Source organism: Podarcis muralis, chromosome 7, assembly GCF_964188315.1.
Source record: "Podarcis muralis chromosome 7, rPodMur119.hap1.1, whole genome shotgun sequence".
NCBI lineage: Eukaryota > Metazoa > Chordata > Lepidosauria > Squamata > Lacertidae > Podarcis > Podarcis muralis.
Window position 1 is genome coordinate 16,527,139 of NC_135661.1, and position 26,197 is coordinate 16,553,335.

A 26,197-nucleotide genomic window follows, 5' to 3' on the forward strand; every position below is an offset into this window, starting at 1 on the left:
CTCCAGAGTTTCAGCCAATATTTTTTCCCAGCCCTACCTGGAGATGCTGGGGATTGAACCTGGGACCTTCTAGATTCAAAGCAGATACTCGTACCACTGAGCTACTGTGCTCCAACACTGAGCCTCCATACCCACCAACATTTCTCTGATGAAAATAGGGACGTCCTATTCAATAATGATGATGATGATGTTATTTATATGCCAGCCATCTGACTGGGTTGCCCCAACCACTCTGGGTGCCTTCCAAGATATATAAAAACATAATAAAACATTAAACATTTAAAAAAAATTCCCTATATAGGGCTGCCTTCAGATGGCTTCTAAAGATTGTATAGTTACTTATTTCCTTGGCTCGGGGGTGGCATAACTCCATACCCTTCAACATTTCTCCGATGAAAATAGGGATGTTCTAAGGAAAAGTGGGACATTCCAGGATCAAATCAGAAACTGGGACAACTTCTGTAAATACTGGACTGTCCCTGGAAAATAAGGACATTTATTCTGAACCTCATGCCATCCCCATCCCCACCAGGAACTCACTCTCAGCTCAAGAAATACCCCATACTAGAGGATAAACTTGTGTTTGTTTCTGCTTCTGCCATAAACCCATCAAAATACTTCAACCGGAACACCTCAAGTTCCAGTTTCAAGAGATTGTGACGTCCCTGGGGCAGTTGCGTTTTGTCTAACCGCTTTGCATGGACGCCTACCCTACCTTCCATTGACATTTGACCTTGTGGGTGGAGCATGGGGAGCCGTCTGAATACAGAAGCTCTTCTCTGCACCTCTGGAAGTTATTATGAAGAAACACAGGATGGATGGTGTCAACAGGATAAGGCTTCCTGGTCACCAAATGTCAGCAGGGCAACAATGCAGCCGAACAGGAAATGCAAAAGGTCAGGTTACGCATGGCAGTGGGTTCCAGGTGCTCATAAAACCATCGTTCCCCAGGAGTGAACACACACAGTTTCCACAAGATGAAGGTCTTCCAGAGCATGGTAAGAATTCTCCCCTCATTTCCTAAACCCAAAGCAGCATGTTTCCTTTCCACTTTTCAGCTTTAGTATTGTGTTGAGATAGACAATTATGTACAACATTATCCATCCATAGTAAGAGGAGTGAAAGAGAAGGCAAGCAAAATATCAAAGACGGGGACGGGAAGCAGGGAATTGTCCCATTTTTTCCCTTCTGTTGTGATACTATAACTCAACATCCATTGGTCAGAATGAGAAGTCCACTTCCTGGAAAATTCAGCAGATCTCTCCTTCCATCTACGGTGTGTTAATTCTTCTTCTTATCTACTGTCTTCCTTCAGCTCCTTGGGGTGCTCTTGGCTCTGTCCCTCACAGGTAAGTGTCAACATCCCCCTTGTGATGTTTTGATCCAGCCATTGGGGAGGGAGCAGGTGTGCCTAGAGACACAGGAAGCTCCCTTATATTGGGTCAGACCACCGGTCCATGTAGCTCAGTGTTGTCTACACTAACTGGATGCTGCTCTCCAGGGTTTGAGACTGAAATCTCTCCCAGCCCTACCTGCAGATGCTGAGGATTGAATATGGGAACATCTGTAGGCAAATAAGATGCTCTACCACTGACCTGCAGCCCTTGATCTAATGCATATCAAGGCTAGACCACAAAAGTATTAGACTAGGCCAAAAATATGCCTCAGCCAGCATGCCGAAAGGGGACTGTAATCACTCAGTCTTCATAACAGTGGATGACCATCCCTTTATTAATACAGAAACTTCAGGGGAAATGTAAAAGGTAAGGTAAAAATAAAGTCCAGTCAAATGCAACTATGGGGTGCGGCGCTCATCTCGCTTTCAGGCTAGGGAGCCAGCGTTTGTCCCCAGACAGCTTTCCGGGTCATGTGGCCAGCATGACTAAACCACATCTGGCACAATGGAACACTGTGATGGAAACCAGAGTGCACGGAAACGCCATTTACCTTCCCACCGCAGCGATACCTATTTATCTACTTGCACTGGCATGCTTTGGAACTGCTAGGTTGGCAGGAACTTGGACAGAACAATGGTAGCTCACCCCGTCGTGGGGATTCGAACCACCGACCTTCTGATCGGCAAGCCCAAGAGGCTCAATGGTTTAGACCACAGTGCCACCCGTGTCCTTCTTGGAAATGTGCCTCTGGTTTGACTATAAGCTAAATGCCCAAGTTCTGGGAGGAACTATTTGTTGACTGTTTTTTTTTATTATTATTATTGCAAATTTATTAAGGAACGTGTGAAGTGGGGAGGAAGGGGGACAGAATAAAAACAAAATGGTCAGCTCACATCCCACCCCCCGGAGCCAAGTTCTGAGCCCAGATGTGCGCCTGGGAAAATCCACCAGAAATGTTTTTGAGGGGAAGACATTGAGGTGCAGTGGTGGTGGGCTGAAGCCAGGGAGACCCCACCTCAAATCTCAATTGAGCCATTCATAGTCTTCACTGAGAGACCCTGGACCACTCAACAGCTCTCTGTCCATGAGTGCTGTCCCTTAGGCAGTACTGGGTGAGACAGGCCATCTTGGTATTAAAAAGAGAAGGAGAAGAAGGAGAAGAAGGAAAGGGAAAGTTTTTTCTCCCACCTTAAATTTCATCATCATCATCATCATTATTATTATAACCCATCTTTCCTCCTAGGAGCTCAAAGCGGCTTCCATGGTCCTCCCTCCCACCCAATTTTATATTCACGCCAACCCGGTGAGATAGGTTAGGCTGAGAGGCTGTGGCTGTCCTAAGGTCACCTTTTGAGCTTCATGGCCAAGTGGCAATTTGAACCCTGGCCTCCCGGGGCCTAGTATTTTCCTTCATCCATCAAGGGGGTAAAGGGTTAAAGACCAGCCTTTCAATTCCACCTCCAATGTCAGAGTCTGTCTCAGCAGCCCCATCTCCCCACCTGCAGTTTACTTCAGAAAAGCCCTCGCTGAAATGACTAGTTGTGCACATGGAGTCTTATCTAGCTAAGGCCCAGGTTTCTAGTCTAAACCGGTGGTGACCTGCTGCTTCTTTTCTTTAGGTGCTCAGGAGGTTAAACAACCCCCTGCAAAAGGTCAGTAATTTTCCTTTTCTCTTTCTGTTTCTCGGCTACAGATTCAGATGCACAAACCGGATAGTTCAAGCTCCTCTTGTATTGGGGAATTGGAGCTTGAGACATCCTGGGGGAGGGGTGGATGTGATCCGCTCTGGCCTGTGGTTTTTCGGAGGCGCCTCTGGCTGGTGGGCGGGTTCATTTCTTTCTTTGCTATTTTATCTTCAATATTTACGAATAACTCCCCAAAACCTTTCTGGTCTATGGTTTAAAAAATAATTATTCTAACTCGAAATGATCATTCTAATTTGTAAATTAAAAAATATGTATTATTACTTATATTAACAGGATATTAGTATTTTATTGATAATGTGCATTTTATATTTTATGTAATCTGCTTAGAGGTTTCGATAATTAAGCCTATATAAGGTAAAGGGACCCCTGACCATTAGGTCCAGTCGTGACCCACTCTGGGGTTGCAGCGCTCATCTCGCTTTATTGGCCAAGGGAGCCGGCGTACAGCTTCCGGGTCATGTGGCCAGCATGACTAAGCCGCTTCTGGTGAACCAGAGCAGTGCACGGAAATGCCATTTACCTTCCCGCCGGAGTAGACCTATTTATCTACTTGCACTTTGAGGTGCTTTCGAACTGCTAGGTTGGCAGGAACAGGGACCAAGCAACCGGAGCTCACCCCGTTGCGGGGATTCGAACCACTGACCTTCTGATCGGCAAGTCCTAGGCTCTGTGGTTTAACCCACAGCACCGGCTTAATTATCGAAACCTCTAAGCAGATTACATAAAATATAAAATGCACATTACCAATAAAATCACGCACGCGCGCGCACACACACACACACACAAGTTAGCTTAAAACTTTTCAAAATAAAATATTCTGGTTAAAAATATCTTTATTTTGGAAACTATGCAGGTTTAAAAATTATGCATTATAAATTACATATTGAAACTCATGTTTGGGTAGACTTAAATTCAATATGTGTCCAGTGGGAGGAAAGGAGAAAGAAGGACAGATCAAAGCCTCTGCCTGCATTTCTGTGCCCCCTAACCTGCCACCAACTCCATGTTTAAGTAGGGTTTCAATCTCTGATTAAGCATGCAGTTCCCCGACCATCCCTCCTTTTGACAGTCCTGGATCATGCCAGGTGGATTCAACCCACTGTGCTGCGATCTGCCTCAACCCACTCTGAGGAAATTCCAAATGATTTGGGATCTGGGGTTTGTTGCGAGCCAAGTGCCTGGTGCTAATAGGAAGAGCCCTGCTGGGTCCCATCTAGACCAGTATCCTGTTCCCACAGTGGCCAAATGGATGCCTCTGGGAAGTCCACAAGCAGGGCCAGAGTGAGCCAGTAGCTCTCCCCGCTTGCGATTCCAGGCAGCTGATATTCCAACTCATATACAGTCTCCAACAGTGGAGGCAGAACCTCCTCATCACGTGGGAATGAAAGAAAGCACGGGTGATTTAATTTGAGAGCTGCCCAAGCCATTAAGTGATTTACAATTGATAACATGCCGCTGTAATTTTGTGAGCTCTCTGGCAAAAACAGCTGAGTATATAGCTCTGATGCAGGAGGTTGAGTGAGGTGATTCTTGGGGAGCCTTTCTATGGGTGTAGCCAAGGGGGGCGGGGGGCAGCTGTCCCCCATCAATACAAAACAATACAAATTAATACAAATCTGAGGTTCTGCCCCTCAACAAAAGCCTACCCCCCTAACAAAAACCTGCCCCCCCAAAAAAAAATCCTGGCTATGCCCATGGCCACTTCCAACTCTATAATTCTACGGTTCTATATTGCAGCATTTTTTTAAAAAAAAAATAGTTGTGACTTTCCAGAATTCTTATTTCTTTGAAGGGAAGACCAAAGGCACCTGCTTCCTTTGAAAGTCAGTTTTTCTTCTCTCTCTCTCTCTCCCCCCCCTTCTTTTGCAGAATGCAAGACCCGTTGGTTTGACCGCGACAATCCTTCCGGGACTGGGGACTACGAACTCCTGTCCCAGTTCTGGGATGAAAATCCCCACATCATCTGCCCCCAGCCGCTTGCCATTGAGGTCCAAACCGTGGATGGGATTCCGGCGTCTGAGACTGGGCAGAAGTTTTCTGTGTGAGATTCCATGTCCCCTATTCTACGGGTTCCTTAGCTGGGTTCTTATCTTTGAATTTCTGCCTCTTGCGGCTGCCTTTCCTTGTCCCATCCCTGACACCCTGTTCTTCCCTGTGTTCCCAACAGGAATGATGCCACCAGTGGCTTTGCTTGTATCAATGCCCAGCAAGAAAAGGGCAAGGCATGCCGTGACTATCAAGTGCGCTTCACTTGCCCCGAAGCCTACTGTCCTACTGGTGAGCATTTCCACATTTCTGTTACCAATACCATAACTACTTGAAAGGACTGCCGTGAATTTATTTAGGGATCTGATTCAAGGTGAATATTGGGGGCCTGTGCACACTCATAATAGACTGTTATGAGTTTTTTGGGGGAGAGTCAGTCTGGATGGTGCCCTAAATCTCTTCCAATTATTGGGATCCTGCACCTGTGGGTATAGAATGTATACTAGCAAGTTTGCCAGTCTGGTTCCTATCTCAAGGCAATGGCTTTGGCTGACTGGTTATGTATCACGATTTAGCATATCCAAAGAAGTTGCTCTGTGCCATGGAACAAATGGGTGGCCTTTCCCCCACCCCCTGACCTGGCTGGTACTTAGGAGAACAAAAGACAGAGTTGTTGTGTGAGAGAGTGAAAAACCTGAGCCCTGAATGCTGGAAGCTGGAGGACACAGAGATATGACTTGCTCATTGCTGGGCTTTGGGGCTCCCCTGGAAACCTAATAGGAATCTTATGGGTTGTTAGTGCTATGAGCCCATCCATCCAATGCTCAGGATGTATACATGTATAAATAAAACATATATCCTAGAGAGACCCCAGTCTCCACTGACCTTCGTTTCAAGGAGACCAAACTTCGGCTAAGCACTGGAACCCACTTGGAGATTGGGGTAGCATGTAACAATATATATTGGTCCAGGGTGGGGAGGAGGCTAGAGTTCCATCAGATCCTTCTCCTTCTGTCTTGACTACAAATGGGAGTCCAAAGGTTAAGACAGGTGCCTGAGCAGGGCTTAGTCAGAAGCGTAAGGTGCTTGGGCGTTGCTGTGTTATGTTCCCAAGTATTTTGCAAATGCTTGCTTGCTTGCTTGGGCACATAGCACATCTCTTCCTGAAGGCCAAGACAGAATCACATGAAAACCAAAGCCAGTCACCCAACCAAATGACCTCGAAGAAATGCCAGAAAAATATTACAGAATTGCATCGTATTCAAGTATCCCTGAAATCTCCCCAGAACACAAATGTTTCAAGTTTGAGGACATGGACAAAAAGAAGAGGAAATCTTCTCACATTGCATAGTTCAACTGTGCTCCCACAAGATGTAGTGATGGCCACCAAATTGGAAGGCTTTAAAATAGACAGATTTATGGAGGAGCAGGCTATCAATGGCTACTGGCCACAAAAATTGCCTCTGAAGACCAGTTGTTGGACATCACAAGTGGGGAGAGTGGCTGCTGCACTCTGGTCCTGATTCCAGGTTTCCCATAGGCATCTGTTTGGCCAATGTGAGAACAGGATACTGGACTAGATTGGCCAATGACCTGTTCAAGCAGGTTCTTCTGATGTTCTTAAAGCCAGTCCAAGCAGGTGGTTGTCAGAAAGCCTTTGAAAGGCTCTCCATGTTAGCATGCCTTTTTAGTGTCACACTGTCACAGCTGATTATAGAAACTTCCCTCACATCAATTAGATTAGCTCCAGCATGGCCACTACCACCCATTTTACTTTGGTACATAATGCACAAACAAACCTAACAGCACTCCCTCAAGCCAAATATACCAATAATGTGCAGCAACCTACAGTACAGACTTCAATACCTATCATTACCAATTCAAACTCCTCAGGAGGGGGTGCTTATGGAATAAGTACAAAGTACTGGTTGGGGTTGGGAGATAATGTACAGGTTGAAATGTGCCACAGGTTAAAAAAACCCAGAGGAATCAACTAAGTGCTTTAGTAAATGGAATGCAAGCAAGCAAGCAAGCAAGCAAGCAAGCAAGCAAGCTGTGTTCTTTCTCCTTATAGCCTCCAGCCCTTCAGCAACATTGACACCAGAGACTTTACCTCCTGCTCAGACCTTTCACCCTGAACCAGCGTCAACCCCCAGTGCTGAGGGTCAGAAGGGAGGTAATAATGGAAAGAGGGCCGTCAAATCAACTGGTTGGGATCTGTTGCCATTTTAGTCATCCAGCATATGATTTCCGGGAGGTGGAAAGAACTTCTGGGTGGAGATATCACCCAACTGCATCTTCTTTGGGTGGTGGACTGCACTGGACACTCACAATATTATTTGTGATATTTGCTAAATTTACAAATATAAAAACCTGGAGTAGATTGAAGTAAGTGGGCTTTGCTTCATTTGGGCACAGAGAAATGTCTTCAGCTGCCACTCCCATGTCTGCGCCCAAATTTCATTTCTGAATTCTCTCTTCAGTCCCCAGCCCCCAGGCTCCACTGGGACCAGAGACGACTTTACCTCCAGTCCAGACACCTCAGCCTGGACCAGAACAAACCACCAGTGCTGAGAGTCAGAAAGGAGGTAAGAACGAGAAAAAGATATGGCAAGGCACAGACTCATTTGGGCTCGGCTGCTCTTGTGTCATGTAGAATATAGCACAGTCCTCAGTTTTGAGTTAAGGTAGGAATTTCTGCATAGAATACCACCTGGTTCCATTTGCTTTGGATGACAGACCTTACTGGGCACTCAGTGTCCTTTGTGATATATGCTTGTTGCAAATATAGATACTTAGCAGGAGAGGAGTAAAACCATCAGTAGGTCAAAAATCCCCATGGAGAAGTGTATGCATCTGATATGACCGTGGTTGCACCACAAGTTTCACTTCTGACATTTCTTATCAGCCCCCAGCCCCCAGGCTCCATTGAGACCGGAGACGACTTTACCTCCAGTCCAGACACCTCACCTTGGACCAGAACAAACCACCATTCTGAAGGAAGGTAGGAATGGAAACAGAGGTATCTAATCAACTGATTGGGATCTGTTGCCATTTGAGTCATCTAGAACAATAATCTCTGAACTCTTTCTTCAGCCCCCACTCCACAGGTTCCATTAAGACCAGAGACAACTTTACCCCCAGCCCAGACACCTCACCTTGGACCAGAACAAACCACCATTCTGAAGGGAGGTAGGAATGGAAACAGAGGTGTCACATCAAATGGTTGGGATCTGTTGCCATTTGAGTCATCTAGAACAGTTGTTCCTAATTAGCTAAGTACTGCAGACCCCCTGTTTTTGAAAAGCCAAGCCAGGCACCCCATGATTTTGAAATTTTTGATATCTCTATAGTAGCTTTTGTTATGTGAATGGTGCCACAGACCCCCTGGGTGGGTAATGCAGACCCCCTGGGGTCCGCAGATCACCAATTGGGAACCACTGATCTAGAATATTGTGTGTTCCCCACGTCTAAGAGGTGATTAGAATTTCTGGGAAGAGATGCCACCCAACTGCATTTTATTTGGGTGGTAGACTGCACTGAACACTAACAATGTCCTTTGTGATATTTGCTTAATTTACAAATATAAATGCCAAGAATGAATTGAATCAAGTGGGCATTCCTTCAAGGAGGCACAGAACACCACAGAGAAATGTCTTCAGCTGCCACTCCCAAGTCTGCACCCCAAGTTTAATCTCTGAACTCTTTCTTCAGAGCCTACTCCCCAGGTTCCATTAAGACCAGAATCAACGTTCCCTCCAGCCCAGACGCCTCACCCTGGACCAGAACAAACCACCATTCTGAAGGGAGGTAGGAACAGAAACAGAGATGTCTAATCAACTGGTTGGGATCTGTTGCCATTTGAGTCATCTAGAACAATATTTTCTGAATTCTTTCTTCAGCCCCCACTCCACAGGTTCCATTGAGACCAGAGACGACTTTACCTCCAGTCCAGACGCCTCACCCTGGACCAGAACAAACCACCATTCTGAAGGAAGGTAGGAATAGAAACATAGATGTCTAATCAACTGGTTGGGAAGTGTTGCCATTTGAGTCTTCTAGAACAATAATTTCTGAACTCTTTCTTCAGCCCCCACTCCACAGGTTCCATTGAGACCAGAGACGACTTTACCACCAGCCCAGACACCTCACCCTGGACCCCAACAAACCACCATTCTGAAAGGAGGTAGGTATGATGGAAAAGTTTGTTTTTCTGTACAGGTTGCATTACCAAGTGTTTTCTTTTTCTTTTTCCCTGCCCGCAAACAGTTAATGAATGGCAGCTCCTGATTGGCCAGGGTTCCAAGAGAGGGAGTTGAAAAGGAGAGGATTTGGAGAGACAGGTTTCAGTTTGGGAGATAGAGAGTGAGAAGAGAAAGAGTTTGTTCTGGGTAGAAACATCCACTCTGAGGAATATATCAAAAGCTACAGAAAGGAGTCTCTGAGTTTAGTGTGAAGGACAGTGTCCTGTGAGAGTAATAGGCCATGAATTAACTGGGAGGCTGAGGCTGAGCCAGGAGAAGTAGAAGCTGGAAAGATACAGTCTACTTAAGTCTCATTCCAGTCAGGAGGGGAGAGATTCTGCTACAAAAAGGGAATACTACCAAACCAGTTAAGAGGGGTGTGGTGATCCCTTGGGTCTGTTACTTGGAGTACCTCAGCAGTAGGGTTCTCAAAGGGGTGTGTAACTGACAAGAAGTACCACCTTGTTTAAGAACCAAGGTATTAAGCAGCAACAGCTGTGCAACTGAGAAAGAACTGAAGTGAAATAACTGGAAATAAGCTGAACATTTACCCTTTAGTCTAAAAACCTGTAACATCTACCTGAAGCGAAGTAACTGAACATAAGCAACTGAAGTTTAAAAGAAGCTGTGCTTGATCAGAAGTCCATAACAACACTTAGGTTTAGTATAAATATTATTAGGTGAACGGTTTCCTGAAATAACATTATAACCAGAAGTGTCCTTTGTTTAATAAAATATTTCTTGTTTATTTGATCAAATCCTGCCTGAGACTCCAAATCATAAAGTTTTCCCTCACACAAGTCCCCCACTAGATAATATGGGGTAATTTGTAGAAATTCATGTAATTGGTGTACTGTGAGATGGTTGGACTATATTTGCGTGAGGGCAGGCCCAATGGTGTCGAGGGGGGGAAATGCCATTGCGCCATCACAGTAGGAATAGAAACAGAGATGCCTAATCAACTGATTGGATCTGTTGCCATTTGAGTCATCTAGAACAGTTCAAAAGCACCCCATGCTTTTGAAAATTTTGATATCTCTGTAGAAGTTTTTGTTATGTGAATGGTGCCACAGACCCTCTGAGTGTCCACAGATCACCAACTGGGAACCACTGATCTAGAGTATTGTGTTTTCCCCACGTCTAAGAGGTGACTAGAATTTGTAGGAAGAGATGCCACCCAACTGAATTTCCTTTGGGTGGTAGACTGCACTGAACACCCACAATGTCTTTTGTGATATTTGCTTAATTTACAAATATAAATGTCAAGAATGAATTGAAGCAAGTGGGCATTCCTTCAAGGAGGCACAGAACCCCACAGTTCAGCTACCACTCCCAAGTCTGCACCCCAAGTTTAATCTCTGAACTCTTTCTTCAGAGCCCACTCCCCAGGTGCCATTGAGACCGGAGACAACTTTACCTCCAGTCCAGACGCCTCACCCTGGACCAGAACAAACCACCATTCTGAAGGGAGGTAGGAATGGAAACGGAGATGTCTAATCAACTGTAGGGATCTGTTTGCCATTTGAGTCATCTAGAACAATAATCTCTGAACTCTTTCTTCAGAGCCCACTCCCCAGGTGCCATTGAGACCAGAGACAACTTTACCTCCAGTCCAGACGCCTCACCCTGGACCAGAACAAACCACCATTCTGAAGGGAGGTAGGAATGGAAACGGAGATGTCTAATCAACTGTAGGGATCTGTTTGCCATTTGAGTCATCTAGAACAATAATCTCTGAACTCTTTCTTCAGAGCCCACTCCCCAGGTGCCATTGAGACCAGAGACAACTTTACCTCCAGTCCAGACGCCTCACCCTGGACCGGAACAAACCACCATTCTGAAGGGAGGTAGGAATGGAAACAGAGGTGTCACATCAAATGGTTGGGATCTGTTGCCATTTGAGTCATCTAGAACAGTAGCTCATAATTAGCTACGTGCTCCTGGCCCTCTGTTTTTGACAAGCTGAGCCATGCACCCCATGCTTTTGAAAATTTGACTTACCTATAGTAGTTTTTGTTATGTGAATGGTGCCACGGACGCCCCGGGGTGCGTTATGCAGACCCCCCAGGGTTCTCAGATCACCAGTTGGGAACCACTGATCTAGAATATTGTGTGTTCCCCATGTTTAAGAGGTGACTAGAATTTCTGGGAAGAGATGCCACCCAACTGCATTTTATTTGGGTGGTAGACTGCACTGAACACTAACAATGTCCTTTGTGATATTTGCTTAATTTACAAATATAAATGTCAAGAATCAGTTGAAGCAAGTGGGCATTCCTTCAAGGAGGCTCAGAACCCCACAGTTCAGCTACCACCCCCAAGTCTGTGCCCCAAGTTTAATCACTGAACTCTTTCTTCAGAGCCCACTCCCCAGGTTCCATTAAGACCAGAAACGACATTCCCTCCAGCCCAGACACCTCACCTTGGACCAGAACAAACCACAAGTGCCGAAGGTCAGAAAGGAGGTAAGAATAAGGGAAAGAGGTGGCAAGGCACAGAATTAATTTAGCTCTGTTGATGTGCCATGTAGAATATTGGGCAGTCCTCACTTTTGAGTTGAGATAGGAATTTCTGCACAGAGGTACCACCTGGTTCCATTTCCTTTGGATGACAGGGCTTCCTGGACACTCAACATCCTTTCTGATATTTGTTTGATTTGCAAATATCAAATTTGCAAATCAAACAAATCCACCTGTCATGAGTGGAGGGAAACAGGCTGGCCTTTCATGGGTCAAAAATCCCCATGGAGAAATATATGCATCTGATACTACTAAGGCTGAACCACAAGTTTCACCTATGGCATTTTTCTTCAGCCCCCACTCCCCACGTTCCATTAAGGCCATTAAGACCAGATACTACTTTACCTCCAGCCCAGACGCCTTACCTTGGACCAGAACAAACCACCACTGCAGCGGGTCAGAAGGGGGGTAAGAAGAGGAGAAAGAGGTGGCTAATCAGACCCAGTTGGGCTCTGCTGATGTTTGCATGATCTGGATTGAAGCTAGATTCAGACCTCACCATCTAGTCCAGCTTCCTGTTTTCCACCCTGGCCAACCATATACCCCTGGGAAACCCACATGCCTCCCTCCCCCCCCCCCAACAAGATACAACACAAGTTTCACCTCTAATCTTCTTCTTCAGCTCCCACCGCCCAGGCTCAGTTGGGACCAGAGACAACTTTTCCTCCAGCTCAGACACCTCAACCTGGACCAGAAGAAACCACCAGTGCTGAGAGTAAAAAAGGAGGTAAGAAAGGATTTAACCTGGGTCCTTCTGCATGCAAAGCAGATGATCTACCACTGAGCTACAGCACTTTCTCAACTTTTGAAAGATTGATGAACTAGGAGAGGGGACTTGATCAATGTTTGTAAGGGGCAGCTTCTCAAAAATCTTTTGGCCCAGCCCCAAGTTTCCAAATAGACACACTTTAATGGTTCGGAATTAGGTCCTTGGACCCCCATTGGTGTGTTCACAGGGCATCCTAGGTTGCCACGGTATGGGGGGGAATCATTATCTACTTTGTATCCATCTCTGTAGAAAATGATGGTCATTTCAATGATGATGATGATGAGTGTGGAGAGGAAGATTTTGCATCTCTAGCTCCAACCCCTGACTCAGAGCAGATTCTTACCAAAAGTCCCCAGAAAGGTAGGGATGAGCAGAGAGGAGAGACAGACAAAATAGCAATTGGTAAAGGGAGGGACGCCCTTCTAATCTGTTGGTGGGCCACATGCCAGTATTGGGCAGGGCTAAATCCAGTGGTGGATGGGATCAATTTGAGTGTTAATTTGATTTGTATATTGGTTAAATATAAAAAATACTAAATATGGTAAAATAAAAGGAGAATTCCCTGGATGCCTAGATCCAGGTTTGGGGCAAGCCCCAGCAGATATTTAAAATCACAAAACATACAGCCAAGTAAAGTGTGGAAATAGAGGCTGTTAAACTTTTTAAAATATCCCTAAGTTGCTTCCAAATTTTACAACTTCCCTTAGAAAAGAAAGAGACCACACATTTGGTAAGTTAAAAATGGTTTACTTACCAACTCATCAAAGGTCAGATTCATGTGCTTTTCTATACAGCAGCAAGAAAGAAAGACAGCATGTATAACTTAGGTTTCAAAATGGTTCCAAATGTTTTCTAAATTATTTGTTTAGAAAAACCATGACAGCTTGCTAAAGCCACATAGTTTAAGCTCGGAGGATGGAGCTTAAGCCTGGTAGGGTTCACACAGTGGAAGGAAAGAACCAAGGCTTGATAACCTCTCAAGGTTAGGGGGAGTAACCTAGCTAAGTTTGACAGAACAGTCTACTCTATGGTCTTAACCCATTCATGCATTAAGCCTATGAGTCTGGATTTATCCCACACAGAGCTTAGTGTATAGGAGTCACAACCACCCTCTCTGCCACCCCCTTCTTTCTCTCTACCCCCAGTGGGCTACCAGAGAAGAGTCAGATCATTCTTGGCAGAGAGCTGAGCTAATCACTTTCAGAGGGCTTCCCCCCAACTCTCCTACTTACACCACTCCATTCATTTCATATATTTTCCATTGCATTTTTTCTCACTCACTCCCCTCCCTGGCTCCACTCCAGCTGCATGAAATTAGGATGAGGGCTGCATGGGCCCATGGTGCACAATCTAGCTCAGGATTGTCTACACTGATTGGCAGTGGCTCTCCAGGGTTTCAAGCTGGAGCTCTTCCCATCCCTTCCTGGAGTTGCCAGGCATTGAACCTGGAACCTTCTGCATATTGCAAAGTTACAGCCCTTCCTCATAAAGATGTCCACAGAGTTGTATGCAGCATTAATCCTACCCAGGGTAGACTCTTTGAAATCAATGAGCATGGCAGGCTTAGATCCATTAATTTTAATGGGTCTACTTTGAGCAGGACTTTTGTTGTTTAGTCGTTTAGTTGTGTCCGACTCTTCGTGACCCCATGGACCAGAGCACGCCAGGCACTCCTGTCTTTCACTGCCTCCCGCAGTTTGGTCAAACTCATGCTGGTAGCTTCAAGAACACTGTCCAACCATCTCGTCCTCTGTCATCCCCTTCTCCTTGTGCCCTCCATCTTTCCCAACATCAGGGTCTTTTCCAGGGAGTCTTCTCTTCTCATGAGGTGGCCAAAGTCTTGGAGCCTCAGCTTCACAATCTGTCCTTCCAGTGAGCACTCAGGGCTGATTTCCTTCAGAATGGATAGGTTTGATCTTCTTGCAGTCCATGGGACTCTCAAGAGTCTCCTCCAGCACCATAATTCAAAAGCATCAATTCTTCGGCGATCAGCCTTCTTTATGGTCCAGCTCTCACTTCCATACATCACTACTGGGAAAACCATAGCTTTAACTATACGGACCTTTGTTGGCAAGGTGATGTCTCTGCTTTTTGAGATGCTGGATCACTGCCTTGCCATGGCGAAGGAGCTTGAATAACTCAGAGAAGCTATGAGCTATGCCATGCAGGGCCACCCAAGATGGACAGGTCATAATGGAGAGTTTTGACCAAACATGATCCACCTGGAGCAGGAACTGGCAAGCCACTCCAGTATCCCTGCCAAGAAAACTCCATGGAAAAAGAGCAGGACTTAGTTGGGTGCAACCCTTAGATTTCCTGTAGGTGTAAAAGACTAGCCTACATCAGAATCTCAGCCTCCTGCAGCAACATTTCTCTTTGAACTGCAAGGCACATCTGCAATCCCACCACAATATGTGCATGAAAACATGCTGTGGTTTTACTTAGGGTTGCTGCTTCTGCATCCTCATTCAAATCTCTCCCTGGATTTTGGAGTTTTGGATTATGTGGCCTTGTTCCCCTATAGTACCTTTGCACAAGGAATTCTCCATCTTTTTGTTGTTGAAGGGAACCACACTATGTGCACACCTTTTGCATCAGTTTTCAGTCCCTTTTAGTTTAAATGTGGGGAACCTTTGACCCATCAGCCCCAGCAAGCATGATAAATGGCCAGGGATCATGGGAGTTGTAGTTCAGCAGCATCTAGAGGGTCAAAGGTCACCCACTTTCTGTGTCCTTTTTCTGCTTCTTCTTCTATACATGCACCAATAAAACAGATGTATCTGTACTTTGTGTTTTGGTTTCAGAAGATTTTTAACTTTCTTGTCTTGTGTTTTTGTTCTTGTTAATCCCCCAGTTTGCAATACACGCTGGTTTGATGAAGATGATCCTTCTGGAACTGGGGACTACGAATTCTTCTTTGACATCTTGGACAAGTATCCCAATGACATTTGCTCTGAACCAACAGCTATAGAGGTCCAGACATTGGATGGGACCCCAGCTTCTGAGACTGGGCAGATATTTACTACGTGAGAATTTAGTATTGTGTGAAATGGGTCTTGGAAATTGGTGGGGGATCTATTATTATTATTATTATTATTATTATTATTATTATTATTATTATTATTACTGTGTCTTGAGCTTTCATTTTGTGTCCAAAGTAGGGATATGAAAGAATAATAGAATTGTAGAGTTGGAAGGGATCCCAAGGGTCACCTAGTCAAGGAATCACAGCTAAAGAATCCCCGAGAGATGGCCATCTAACCTCTGCTTCAAAACCTCCAACGAATGAGAGTCCACTACACCTCTGAATAAGCATGCACAATGTTGCACTGGCGATGTGGTTTAATTCTTGTCGTAAAAGAAATGCAAAGCTCGACTTCAACTTTTACTTTTATTGGAACACCTGTAAATATCTTATGGCATGACTAGGCAGTCCCCTTTCATTATTGCAGTTTAAGGCATTGAAAATGCATTGAAAACCCTATGTGATAGCACGAGACAAGGCTATTGAGACTCCTTTTCTCTGAACAGCAATGATGCCCGCACTGGCTTTTCCTGCATTCATGCCTCCCAGGGAAAAGGCAAGCGCTGTCATGACTACCAGGTGCGATTTACCTGCCCACTGTCTTTCTGCTCTGGTAAGTTTTTAACTGCTTTGTTCTTTGAATCCTATTGATGAATTTCTTCCTGGTTCAGTGTGTAGAACAGATAATAGAATGCAGTCAGACAAACCACAGATTGTAGGTTAAGTAACGCATGGATTATAGAGTTGGAAGAGACTGCAAGAGTCATCTAGTCCAACCCCTGCAATGCAGGAATTTTTTTGCCTAATAATAATAATAATAATAATAATAATAATAATAATAATTTATACCCCGCCCATCTGGCTGGGCTTCCCCAGCCACTCTGGGAGGCTTCCAACAAAATATTAAAATACCGTAGTACATCAAACATTAAAAGCTTCGCTAAACAGGGCTGCCTTCAGATGTCTTCTAAAAGTCTGGTAGTTGTTGTTCTCTTTGACATCTGATGGGAGGGCATTCCACAGGGCGGGCGCCACTACCGAGAAGGCCCTCTGCCTGGTTCCCTGTAACTTGGCTTCTCACAGTGAGGGAACCGCCAGGAGGCCCTCGGCACTGGACCTCAGTGTCTGGGTAGAATGATGGGGGTGGAGACGCTCCTTCATGAATGAAGGAGGAAGGAGAGGGGAAAAGACAAATGAATATTTGGCTAATACACAAAAAATGTAGCTCCTTCTTTGGAAAGCCTGCTCCATCACAGTGGCCTGAAACTCAGAATCTTTTCCCATAGGTGGTGAGATCCCATCCACCCCAGGACCAGAACCTGTTACACCTCCTGCCCCAACTCCCACCTTGAAACAAGTTGAGAGCAGTCCAGAAATCCCAGTGAAAGGTACGTATGCCACCCTATAGCTATTCCAAGAAATACTTGGGCTATATAACCGAAGTGTCAAAGAATCCTATCCACGTGCTGGAGAAAAAGCCCTTCTCTGGATGCCATTCTTGGGAGAAGAACTAAAAGGTGAAAAAATTTCACACACTTTGGTAACATGAAGTGGAACTACAGGAGCTGAAAGCTACATGAACTTGCTCAAATTCTGGAATTAATATTAGGAATCCTTCTACATCATTTGTCTGGAATCCCAGGGAATGGAAAGCAGGACAAAGTTAGCTAAAGAGCCAATAAAGAAATAGTAGAAATAATCCCATCTCCTAGCAGTGGCAGATTATATACACATTATGCAGTATACAATCCTAAGGAAGATAGCATCTGGAGGTGGAGCTCAAAGAACAATTGCCTAAGGAATAAGCAGAGGGCCATAGCATTTCCTGGGAGGGATGACTGCATCACATTGGTCCTCATCTTTTAGCCTTAAATTGGAATCTTTCTCCATAGGTGGTGAAATCCCATCCACACCAGGTCCAGAGGCAGTAACATCTCCTGCCCCAACTCCAACCCTGGAAGAAATTAAAGGCAGTCCAAAAATCCCAGTAAAAGGTAGGGATGCAATACTATCTTGAGAGATACTGGGGATTCATACAGAAGTGTCAAAGGTCCTATCCACGTGCTGGGAAAAATGCTGTACTCTGAACGCTATTCTTGGGAGAAGACCCCAAAAATGGATTATTTCACACACTTTGGTAACATGAAGTGGAACTACAGGAACTGAAAGCTACACAAATTTGCTCAAATTCCAGAATTTATTTTAGGAATCCTTCTACGACATTTGTCTGGAATCCCGGGAGAATGGAAAGCAGGACAAAATTAGCTAAAGAGCCAATAAAGAAATAGTAGAAATAATCCCATCTCCTAGCAGTGGAGAACTTTGGGCTTTTAAATTTCAGCAGCACCCTGTGCAACACCCCAAAACATTTTTTTTGGGGGGGGGTCTCACCTCTCACCTTCTGTTCTAAGTCATTGTTGTGGGACTCCCTGTGGCACCCTCTTGGCTCAGGGCTCAGTGTGGGCGAACTGGTTGTTCTCACCCTAAATCTGCCTTTGCTCCTCGATCTAGTCCTAATAAATAAATAAATAAATAAATAAATAAATAAATAAATAAAAATTCATCTATGTTGGTTCCGGACGATTGCTTTAACTAACAGATCACAACCATGCCTTCCTCCACATTCTGCCTTCTAGTAGAATTCTCCTTGCTCTAAGTAATAGTGGTCAGCAGTGCTCACCTGACCTGTCATCACTGGTGTTGCTGCAGTTTACTAGGAGTGACTGGCGGCAGAGAGGTGGGCATGGTGCAAATGCACCAGCAGGAACACTGGATTGGTTCCAGCAGTGCATTCTACCACAACGACCACGCTTCTGCCTTGCCACTGCTCAGAAGTCAAAGCACTGCAGCCCCACCAAGTGCTACTGGCTCTTACCTTAACATGTCAGCCTCCAAGTAAGTACCCTCTCCCACCTACCCACACATCACAACATAGCTCACCGCAGCAGGGGGGAAAACAAGGTATGTCGTCAACACAGAGCCTGATTCAAGAAATGCTCCATTTGGGACATGTGCAAGAGTCAAAAGTGGTGTCCACAGGCTGGAGAGCAAGTTGCTCTCTGTGTGCAGTCTTTGGAGAAAGACCTAGAATTGGGATGGGAAACTTGTGGACCTTCCAGATTTTGCTGGACTCCCAGCATCCCAGACAGTTGAACATGCTGGCTGAGGAGTATAGGAACTGGAGTCTAACAACATATAGGGGTCATAAAGTCCCACAGCCTGACATAGAAGATAGAAAAAAGCGGAAATTATAGATGTGTGTATAGATGTAGATATCATACAAGAGATTCCAATTAATTTGAAAAATGACCATAGCACTGAATTCCTAATTCAGAGACCTTTGATTTCACTATCTTTGGACGCTGGCAAGGCACCAAACCTTCTCCTCTTCAGATGCTTCATAAGCATTCTAAGAAACCTCCTATCGCTTCTCTTTTGTTAGAGTCTCCTTCCACTTGCAAGACCCGCTGGTTTAACGAAGACAATCCTTCAGGTGATGGGGACCAGGAATTCCTTTTTAACCTCATTCAGATGCACCCTCAGGAGATATGCAGAATGCCACTCGCGATCGAGGTCCAGACTGTGGATGGGATCCCAGCTTTGAAGGCTGGGCAACCGATTGCTGTGTGAGATGTTAAACCTTTCTTGTATGCAATGCAATTTTTAATTGCCTAGCTGCAACGCTGCAGAAACATAGGAAGCTTCCTTACCCTGAGTCAAACCAATTGCCCGTCTTGCTCAGTATTGTAAAAACTGACTGGCAGCAGCTCTCTAGGATTGCTGGCAGGGATCTCTCCAAGTTCTCCCTGGAGATGCTAGTGACTGAGCCTGGTACCTTCAGCTTGCAAGGGAGATGCTTTACCACTGAGTTACAACCCTGCCCCTATTTCTATGGTTGCAGACTTTGCTCTGTCTCAGTACCTCCTAACATTCTGTGCACTGCAACTGCAACCTATCTGCTTCTTTCTCTGAGCAGGCATGATGTCATCACTGGCTTTTCCTGCATCAATGCTGAACAAGCGAAAGGGCAACTCTGCTACGACTACCGGGTGCGGTTCACCTGTTCAGCACCCTTTTGCTCCAGTAAGTTTCTAAGCATGCTCTTCTAATAATTATGCAGTGATAATCTGCTATAGTTGCAAGAATGAACGCTCTCACCTTTAGCTTATAGTGTTCCCCATACAGGTAAAGAGAAGAGAAAAAATAATGCAGCCACCTTCTCCTGTCAGTCTGGTGCAGCTTGGGGTGGTGTCATAATCCCACATTTCACATAAATAGCCACATTTCAAATTATAAAATGCAAATATCCCCACCACCAAGGAATGGCACACATGAACAGCATTCTCTAGACTACAAGCGCATCACATTCTGAAAGCAGGTAGCTCAAACAGGTGAACTAAGACACAGATTATGTACACACTGTGCCGTATACAGTCCTAAGGAAGGTAGCATCTGGAGGGGAGAGCAAAGAACAATTGCCTAAGGAAGAAGCAGAGGGCCATAGCATTTCCTGGGAGGGATGACTGCATCGCATTGGTCCTCATCCTTTAGCCTCAAATTGCAATCTTTCTCCATAGGTGAGATCCCACCCACCCTGGGACCAGAGCCTGTTACACCTCCTGCCCCAACTCCCACCTTGAAACAAGTTGAAAGCAGTCCAGAAATCCCAGTGAAAGGTACGTATGCCACCCTATAGTTATTCCAAGAAACACTTGGGATATATAACAAAAGTGTCAATGATCCTATCCACGTGTGGGAGAAAAAGCCCTTCTCTGGATGCCAATCTTGGGAGAAGAACTAAAAGGTGAAAATTTCATATACTTTGGTAACATGAAGTGGAACTACAGGAGCTGAAAGCTACACAAACTTGCTCAAATTCCGGAATTAATTTTAGGAATCCTTCTACGTCATTTGTTTGGAATCCCAGGGAATGGAAAGCAGGACAAAGTTAGCTAAAGAGCCAATAAAAATAGTAGAAATAATCCCATCTCCTAGCAGTGGCAGATTACATACACGTTATGCAGTATATAGTCCTAAAGAAGGTAGCATCTGGAAGTGGAGCTCAAAGAGCAATTGCCTAAGGAATAAGCAGAGGGCCACAGCATTTCCTGGGAGGGATGACTCCATCGCATTGGTCCTCATCCTTTAGCTTCAAATTGGAATCTTCCTCCATAGGTGGTGAAATCCTATCCACACCTGGTCCAGAGCTAGTAACATCTCCTGCCCCAACTCCAACCTTGGAAGAAATTAAAGGCAGTCCAAAAATCCCAGTAAAAGGTAGGCATGCAACACTATCTTGAGAGATACTGGGGATACATGCAGAAGTGTCAAAAGTCCTATCCGTGTGCTAGAGAGAAAAGTGGTCTCTGGATGCCATTCTTGAGAGAAGACCTAGAAGGTTCAAAACTTCATGCACTTTGGTAACATGAAGTGGAAAGCAAATGTGAAGGACTGTAAAGCAAAGCAAACTGAACTGAACCCCAGGACTAATCTTAGAAAATTTCCTAGTTAATCCCACCAGAATACAAGGGGAGTGGCAGGCATGGCAAAGTTAACAAAATATACAATAAAGGGGTGATAGAAATTATCTTGTTCCCCAACATTGGGCCCAGTAGCCCAATACTCTCCAGTCTACAAATGAATCACAGTCAGAAAGCCAGAACACGGAGTTGAAAAACCAACTGCTGGTTAAGTCCCACATTGTATGCACTATATGTTTGGGTTGTATACTGGATTCGTCCAAATCCCAAACTGAATCAGGTAAATTCTGGGGGTCTGGGTTCAACCAAGTCAATTCATGACAGCACTGGATAGCCCTGGGTTAGGCCATCTGGGAGAAATGGCATTGGACAGGAAGACTACAGGGGGTCTCTCTGACCAGAACATTTGCCAGTGAGCAAAGGATTCAATACTTTGAGTTGAGCAAAGGATTCAGTCATGTGGGCTGGTGCAGTCCTGCAGGGAAGGTTGAAATTTTTTGGCAGGGGAGATGCAAATTCTCCTCCTTCCTCTTTCCTTTTCCTTCCCTTATGTTTAATTAGGGTTCTGAAAACCCTAATTAAACATTGACCCCACCCCAAATTGAATTAGTTCTGGATCTGGGGCAGGTGGTCTCCAGATTGGGTCAGGGGAGTGGCGCACAGCCCTTCTATATATGATCCTTGAGAAGGGATGAAAAGGAAGAACAAAGAAAGGGATGGTGAAGGTCAAATAAATAATGGAATGTAGCTTTTCCTTCAAAGCCTCCCATAGTCACACTAGTCCCCTTCCTTCAGCCTCAAACTCATCTTTTTCCATAGGTGGTGAGATCCAGTCCACACCAGCACCAGAACCCCTTACACCTCCTGCTCCAACTCCCACCTTGGAGCAAGTGCAAAGCAGTCCAAATATCCCAACAAAAGGTATGTATGCAACACCTGTGCTGTTTCAAGAGATGGTCTGTTTGGAATAAATAAGGGTAACCTATAGTATTCCCCTGGTAGAGAGCAGATTGCTCTTAGGATATTCTATACATCCCTAACCCTTTTGCCTAGAAGGAAACAGGAAACAACGGAGAAAGCAGAAAGAGCTTAAAACTAAATACAGTGGTACCTCGGGTTACAAACGCCTCAGGTTACAAACGCTTCAGGTTACAAACTCCGATAACCTGGAAGAGTTACCTCGAGTTGAGAACTTTGCCCCAGGATGAGAACGGAAATCGTGTGCCAGCGGCGCAGCGGCAGCAAGAGGTCCCATTAGCGAAAGCACGCCTCTAGTTAAGAACAGTTTCAGGTTAAGAACGGTCCTCCAGAATGAATTAAGTTCGTAACTAGAGGTACCACTGTATAGGAAACTTACCAGGAGAGGGGAAATTAAGTAGGAAACTTATCAGATGCAATTTTATTTATTCAAAGTAGGAAAAAATCACAGAAGCGTTTTATGTTTTTTAATGACTTGCCCTCAAATAAATACTGGTCTATTTATCTAAAGAAGGGTAGGGTTGAACCATTAACAAAGAGACCTTTTCATTTGGACTTCCTTGAGCACAGTTGGTCAAAGCACACCATAACTGCTTCTGTATAAAACAAAGCCCTGTGCTCCCCACATTCACTATAATAGGTAACCAAATTGGATAAAATTTGCAAACACAGGAGCCCCTCTAGAGGAGATTAAGCCCGCCAAGCCGCAGGTGTATAGGTTTAGTTGCTTTATGTGGGGGAAGTAAAAGGCATTATTCCGCCCCCCAAAAAAAATTCTTGGGGAAGGGATTCATGTCTTGCTCTTTTCTACCTCAAAATAATTAAGAGCTGGCTAAGCGGCATGTATTCCTGCATATATTTATATACTGCAGCCTCACATCAACCTTTCCCTTTGGGAGCTGAGTTCAAACCCCACTCAGACCAGGGTTTAAATTCCTACTTAGCCATGAAAGTTTATCCTACCTCAGAGGGTTGCCATGCGGATTAAAAAAATTAAGTGAGGAACAATGTATCATGCTACCTTATGCTCCTTGGGGGATAGGTATGATATAAATGAAATAATGAAATAAATAGCATTCATGCAAGAATATTTTCACTCCAGCCATCAACCACTTTTCTACAGGTGACCAGAATCAACCTGGAGCAGGATTAGAGCCTGTTACCCTTCTAGCCCCAACTGCTGTCTCTCCAGAAGTGAAAACTGGATCCCAGGTTCAAGAGGAAGGTGTGTGTGTGCATGCGTGCATGCGTGCATGTCAGCAATATGCCTTCATTTGTGTTACCTGCTCCAAGTCGGCAGAAGCATGGTTGCTTAAAATCGACTTAATTAAAACTTGTTCTTCTTTTTATAGGATTGTCTCCAAAGTTAGTCCTACTCAGAGGAGAACAATTGAAAATAATGAACATGACTAAGTTAGGTCCATTAATTTCAATAGGTCTACTCTGAGTAAAACTCAGTTGACTACCACTCCAGTATCTTGAAGGGCAGGCATGGGCTGGTTGGCTGAAACACTGGGCAGGAGCAATCCACTCTGCAGCATGTTGTTGTAGCTCTGGCTTGTTTCCACTTGGGGGCGAACAGAGAACGCCTTCCCATTGTTATCACTGTTTAATGAGCTACAACTCATATTTCTTTTTCTTCTTCAGCTTGCAAGACCAATTGGTTTGACCGGGATAATCCTTCTGGGACTGGGGACTATGAACTTCTTTCTGACATCATGGATGAAAATGAATTTGACGCAATCTGTCTTGATCCAATTGCAATTGAGGTCCAGACAGTGGATGGGATCCCAGCTTCCGAGACTGGGCAACAGTTTGCTGTGTAAGATTCTGTGGGATGAGTTTGGAGATGATTGGCAGAGGTTGTCTGAGCTGGCTCTTAAGTGAGCCTAGTTGGCTGTCTATAAACGATTTTCTTTGGCAGCCAAGACTGCTCCACGTTGTATCTAGCAGATGTTGTGTGCGCTGCTTCTTTGTCAGCTGTGAAGGTCTCCCCAGACATCTCATAGACACGGGTTTACCATCTCCAGAGAGAAGGTGGCCTTGAATGGGAATAAGGGCGTTTGCCTTTATGAGAACTTTGGCGATCTGTGAGTGGGTTGAGTGAAATCATAGAATTGTAGGGTTGAAAGTAGCCTCCAATTATCGGTAGTTCAACTCTCTGGAATGTAGGAATCATAGATAAATAATTTCTGACAGAGGGCCACCCAACTTCCAATGAAGTAAGGTCCACCCCATTCCAAGAGCCAAGCAGCTCATACCAAAAGAAAGTCCTTCCTAATGTTTACTCAGAATCTCCTTTCTTGTAAATTGAAATAAGCATTGTGGACCTAATTCTAAGATTTGATCTGTCCTCTGGAATAGGCACATGGGGTTTTTGCAGCTGAGGCTGTCATGGAACTGAAACTATCATCCCATGTTGGAAGCATCATTTTACAGCAGGCATAGGCAAACTCGGCCCTCCAGATGTTCTGAAACTACAACTCCCATCATCCCTAGCTAACAGGACCAGTGGTCAGGGATGGTGGGAGTTGTAGTCCCAAAACATCTGGAGGGCCAAGTTTGCCTATGCCTATTCTATAGCTGGTCAGTTGGGTACTTGCAGCCCTGGAAGCACAGCTTCAGTTGCACGACAGCTTCAGAGTCTGACTTCCCCATAAGCCATGACAGCTTCCTTCACTCCTGTTTGTGGGTTTGGCTTTCCCTGCCTCCCTGGCCATGTTGTGATGTCACCTCAAATGACTGCCAGAGCTCTATCTCCTTCAGCTGTTCCATGTCTGCTTTGCCTCCTGTGATCCAAACAGGAATGATTCTGCCCGTGGATTTGCCTGTGTCAACGCCCACCAGGGAAAAGGCGTCATGTGCCTTGATTATCAGGTGCGGTTCACCTGTCCTGATGCCTTCTGTGGTGAGTAACAAAGACCCCCCCAGCTCAATCATACAAGAAAGCAGAGCTGATTGAAAAGGCTTTGCATTAGGGATAAGGTGGCGGGGTATCTTGCTTTGCAGGGAGCAGTCCTCTATTTGAATTAAAAAGTCATAGAATTGTATAGTGGGGAAGGGTCAAGCCTTCACCTAGGTTGGATCTAGACACATCAAAGAAGTGATCAAGTTAAATGCATTGTAAACGTCATACAGGGAAGTTCCATTGGTGAAAAATGGGACTCCACAGTGCCATTTGATCTCATAGTGTTTTAACACATATAAAGCTATGCATATAAAGTCGCTGAGTCCCTAGTCCAGTGATGGCAAACCTTTCAGAGACCAAGTGCCCAAACTGCAATCCCAAACCAACTTATTTATCGCAAAGTGCCAACATGGCAATTTAACCTGTATATCTCATTTTTTTCTGTGTGTTTCACGTTTCTTCTTTATGACTGCTGTTGTAATAAATAATCCTTCATAAAAGTTATGGCATTACATTCCTCATTAAATTATCTTTCCATTGACATATAATTTTATGATGTAACTCAGTGCTTTTTTTTTTCTCATTTTGACTCAAGAAAATCACCACCGGGTGAAAATAAACACAGTTCAAATTGGGAAAAAGAAATTCACAAAATGTTTTGGGGTATGCGTCCCCCTGCGTCCCCACAGAAAAAAAGCACTAGTATTACTCCGAAACAAAGTGGTGTTATGAGCTTCACACCTCGGAAATACTTTTTTTTTTTTCAGAAGGTTCCACAATTTTGGCCACTAGTGTACACTGGAGGGCTATACTAAGAGCCACCCTCTCCCAATTTTTAATACTAGATAATAAAGATTGTCTTCGTGCACACATACAAATAAATATAAATAAATATATAAACTCAGCCAGATGGGCGGGGTATAAATAATAATATATTATTAATTATTATTATTATATTTTGCCGTTTCTTCGGCTGCCGTTTGATTGCAGCCTCCACGGAATGAATTTCTCTGTTGGCTTCCGTGGGAAAGTTCAGCGATCATGAAAACCCAGCAGCCCCTTCTTAGGTTGCCGCCTTTATATGCTTACTGGTCTGGGAGTTAAGCCCTGCTGCACTCAAGACGGCTTACTCCCGAGTAGGAAAAACAGACTGGCGGGAGGCCCTGGCGCATCAAGAGTCAATGC

At 44.8% G+C, this 26,197-nt stretch overlaps 1 protein-coding gene across 4 annotated transcripts in view; it reads left to right on the forward strand.

The window, feature by feature from the left end:
* Nucleotides 1-881: 881 nt before the first annotated feature.
* LOC114603248 (uncharacterized) overlaps nucleotides 882-26,197 on the forward strand; it is a 31,789-nt gene continuing 6,473 nt past the window's right edge. For 2 of the 4 annotated variants that reach the window (XM_077931306.1, XM_077931307.1), the window contains exons 1-29: nucleotides 882-998; nucleotides 1,316-1,349; nucleotides 3,017-3,049; nucleotides 4,973-5,144; nucleotides 5,271-5,380; nucleotides 7,164-7,265; nucleotides 7,573-7,677; nucleotides 7,998-8,093; nucleotides 8,186-8,281; nucleotides 8,804-8,899; nucleotides 8,992-9,087; nucleotides 9,180-9,275; nucleotides 10,709-10,804; nucleotides 10,897-10,992; nucleotides 11,085-11,180; nucleotides 11,694-11,798; nucleotides 12,475-12,579; nucleotides 15,476-15,647; nucleotides 16,153-16,259; nucleotides 16,933-17,034; nucleotides 17,539-17,640; nucleotides 19,089-19,272; nucleotides 19,623-19,729; nucleotides 20,224-20,322; nucleotides 20,822-20,923; nucleotides 21,946-22,047; nucleotides 23,228-23,329; nucleotides 23,752-23,926; nucleotides 24,909-25,012. In XM_077931306.1, coding sequence (XP_077787432.1) covers nucleotides 978-998; nucleotides 1,316-1,349; nucleotides 3,017-3,049; nucleotides 4,973-5,144; nucleotides 5,271-5,380; nucleotides 7,164-7,265; nucleotides 7,573-7,677; nucleotides 7,998-8,093; nucleotides 8,186-8,281; nucleotides 8,804-8,899; nucleotides 8,992-9,087; nucleotides 9,180-9,275; nucleotides 10,709-10,804; nucleotides 10,897-10,992; nucleotides 11,085-11,180; nucleotides 11,694-11,798; nucleotides 12,475-12,579; nucleotides 15,476-15,647; nucleotides 16,153-16,259; nucleotides 16,933-17,034; nucleotides 17,539-17,640; nucleotides 19,089-19,272; nucleotides 19,623-19,729; nucleotides 20,224-20,322; nucleotides 20,822-20,923; nucleotides 21,946-22,047; nucleotides 23,228-23,329; nucleotides 23,752-23,926; nucleotides 24,909-25,012 — 3,013 coding nt within the window. In that variant the 5' untranslated portion in view covers nucleotides 882-977. The remainder of the gene's footprint in view (nucleotides 999-1,315; nucleotides 1,350-3,016; nucleotides 3,050-4,972; nucleotides 5,145-5,270; nucleotides 5,381-7,163; nucleotides 7,266-7,572; nucleotides 7,678-7,997; nucleotides 8,094-8,185; nucleotides 8,282-8,803; nucleotides 8,900-8,991; nucleotides 9,088-9,179; nucleotides 9,276-10,708; nucleotides 10,805-10,896; nucleotides 10,993-11,084; nucleotides 11,181-11,693; nucleotides 11,799-12,474; nucleotides 12,580-15,475; nucleotides 15,648-16,152; nucleotides 16,260-16,932; nucleotides 17,035-17,538; nucleotides 17,641-19,088; nucleotides 19,273-19,622; nucleotides 19,730-20,223; nucleotides 20,323-20,821; nucleotides 20,924-21,945; nucleotides 22,048-23,227; nucleotides 23,330-23,751; nucleotides 23,927-24,908; nucleotides 25,013-26,197) is intronic. The other 2 variants (XM_077931308.1, XM_028742101.2) reach the window with 2 other exon arrangements.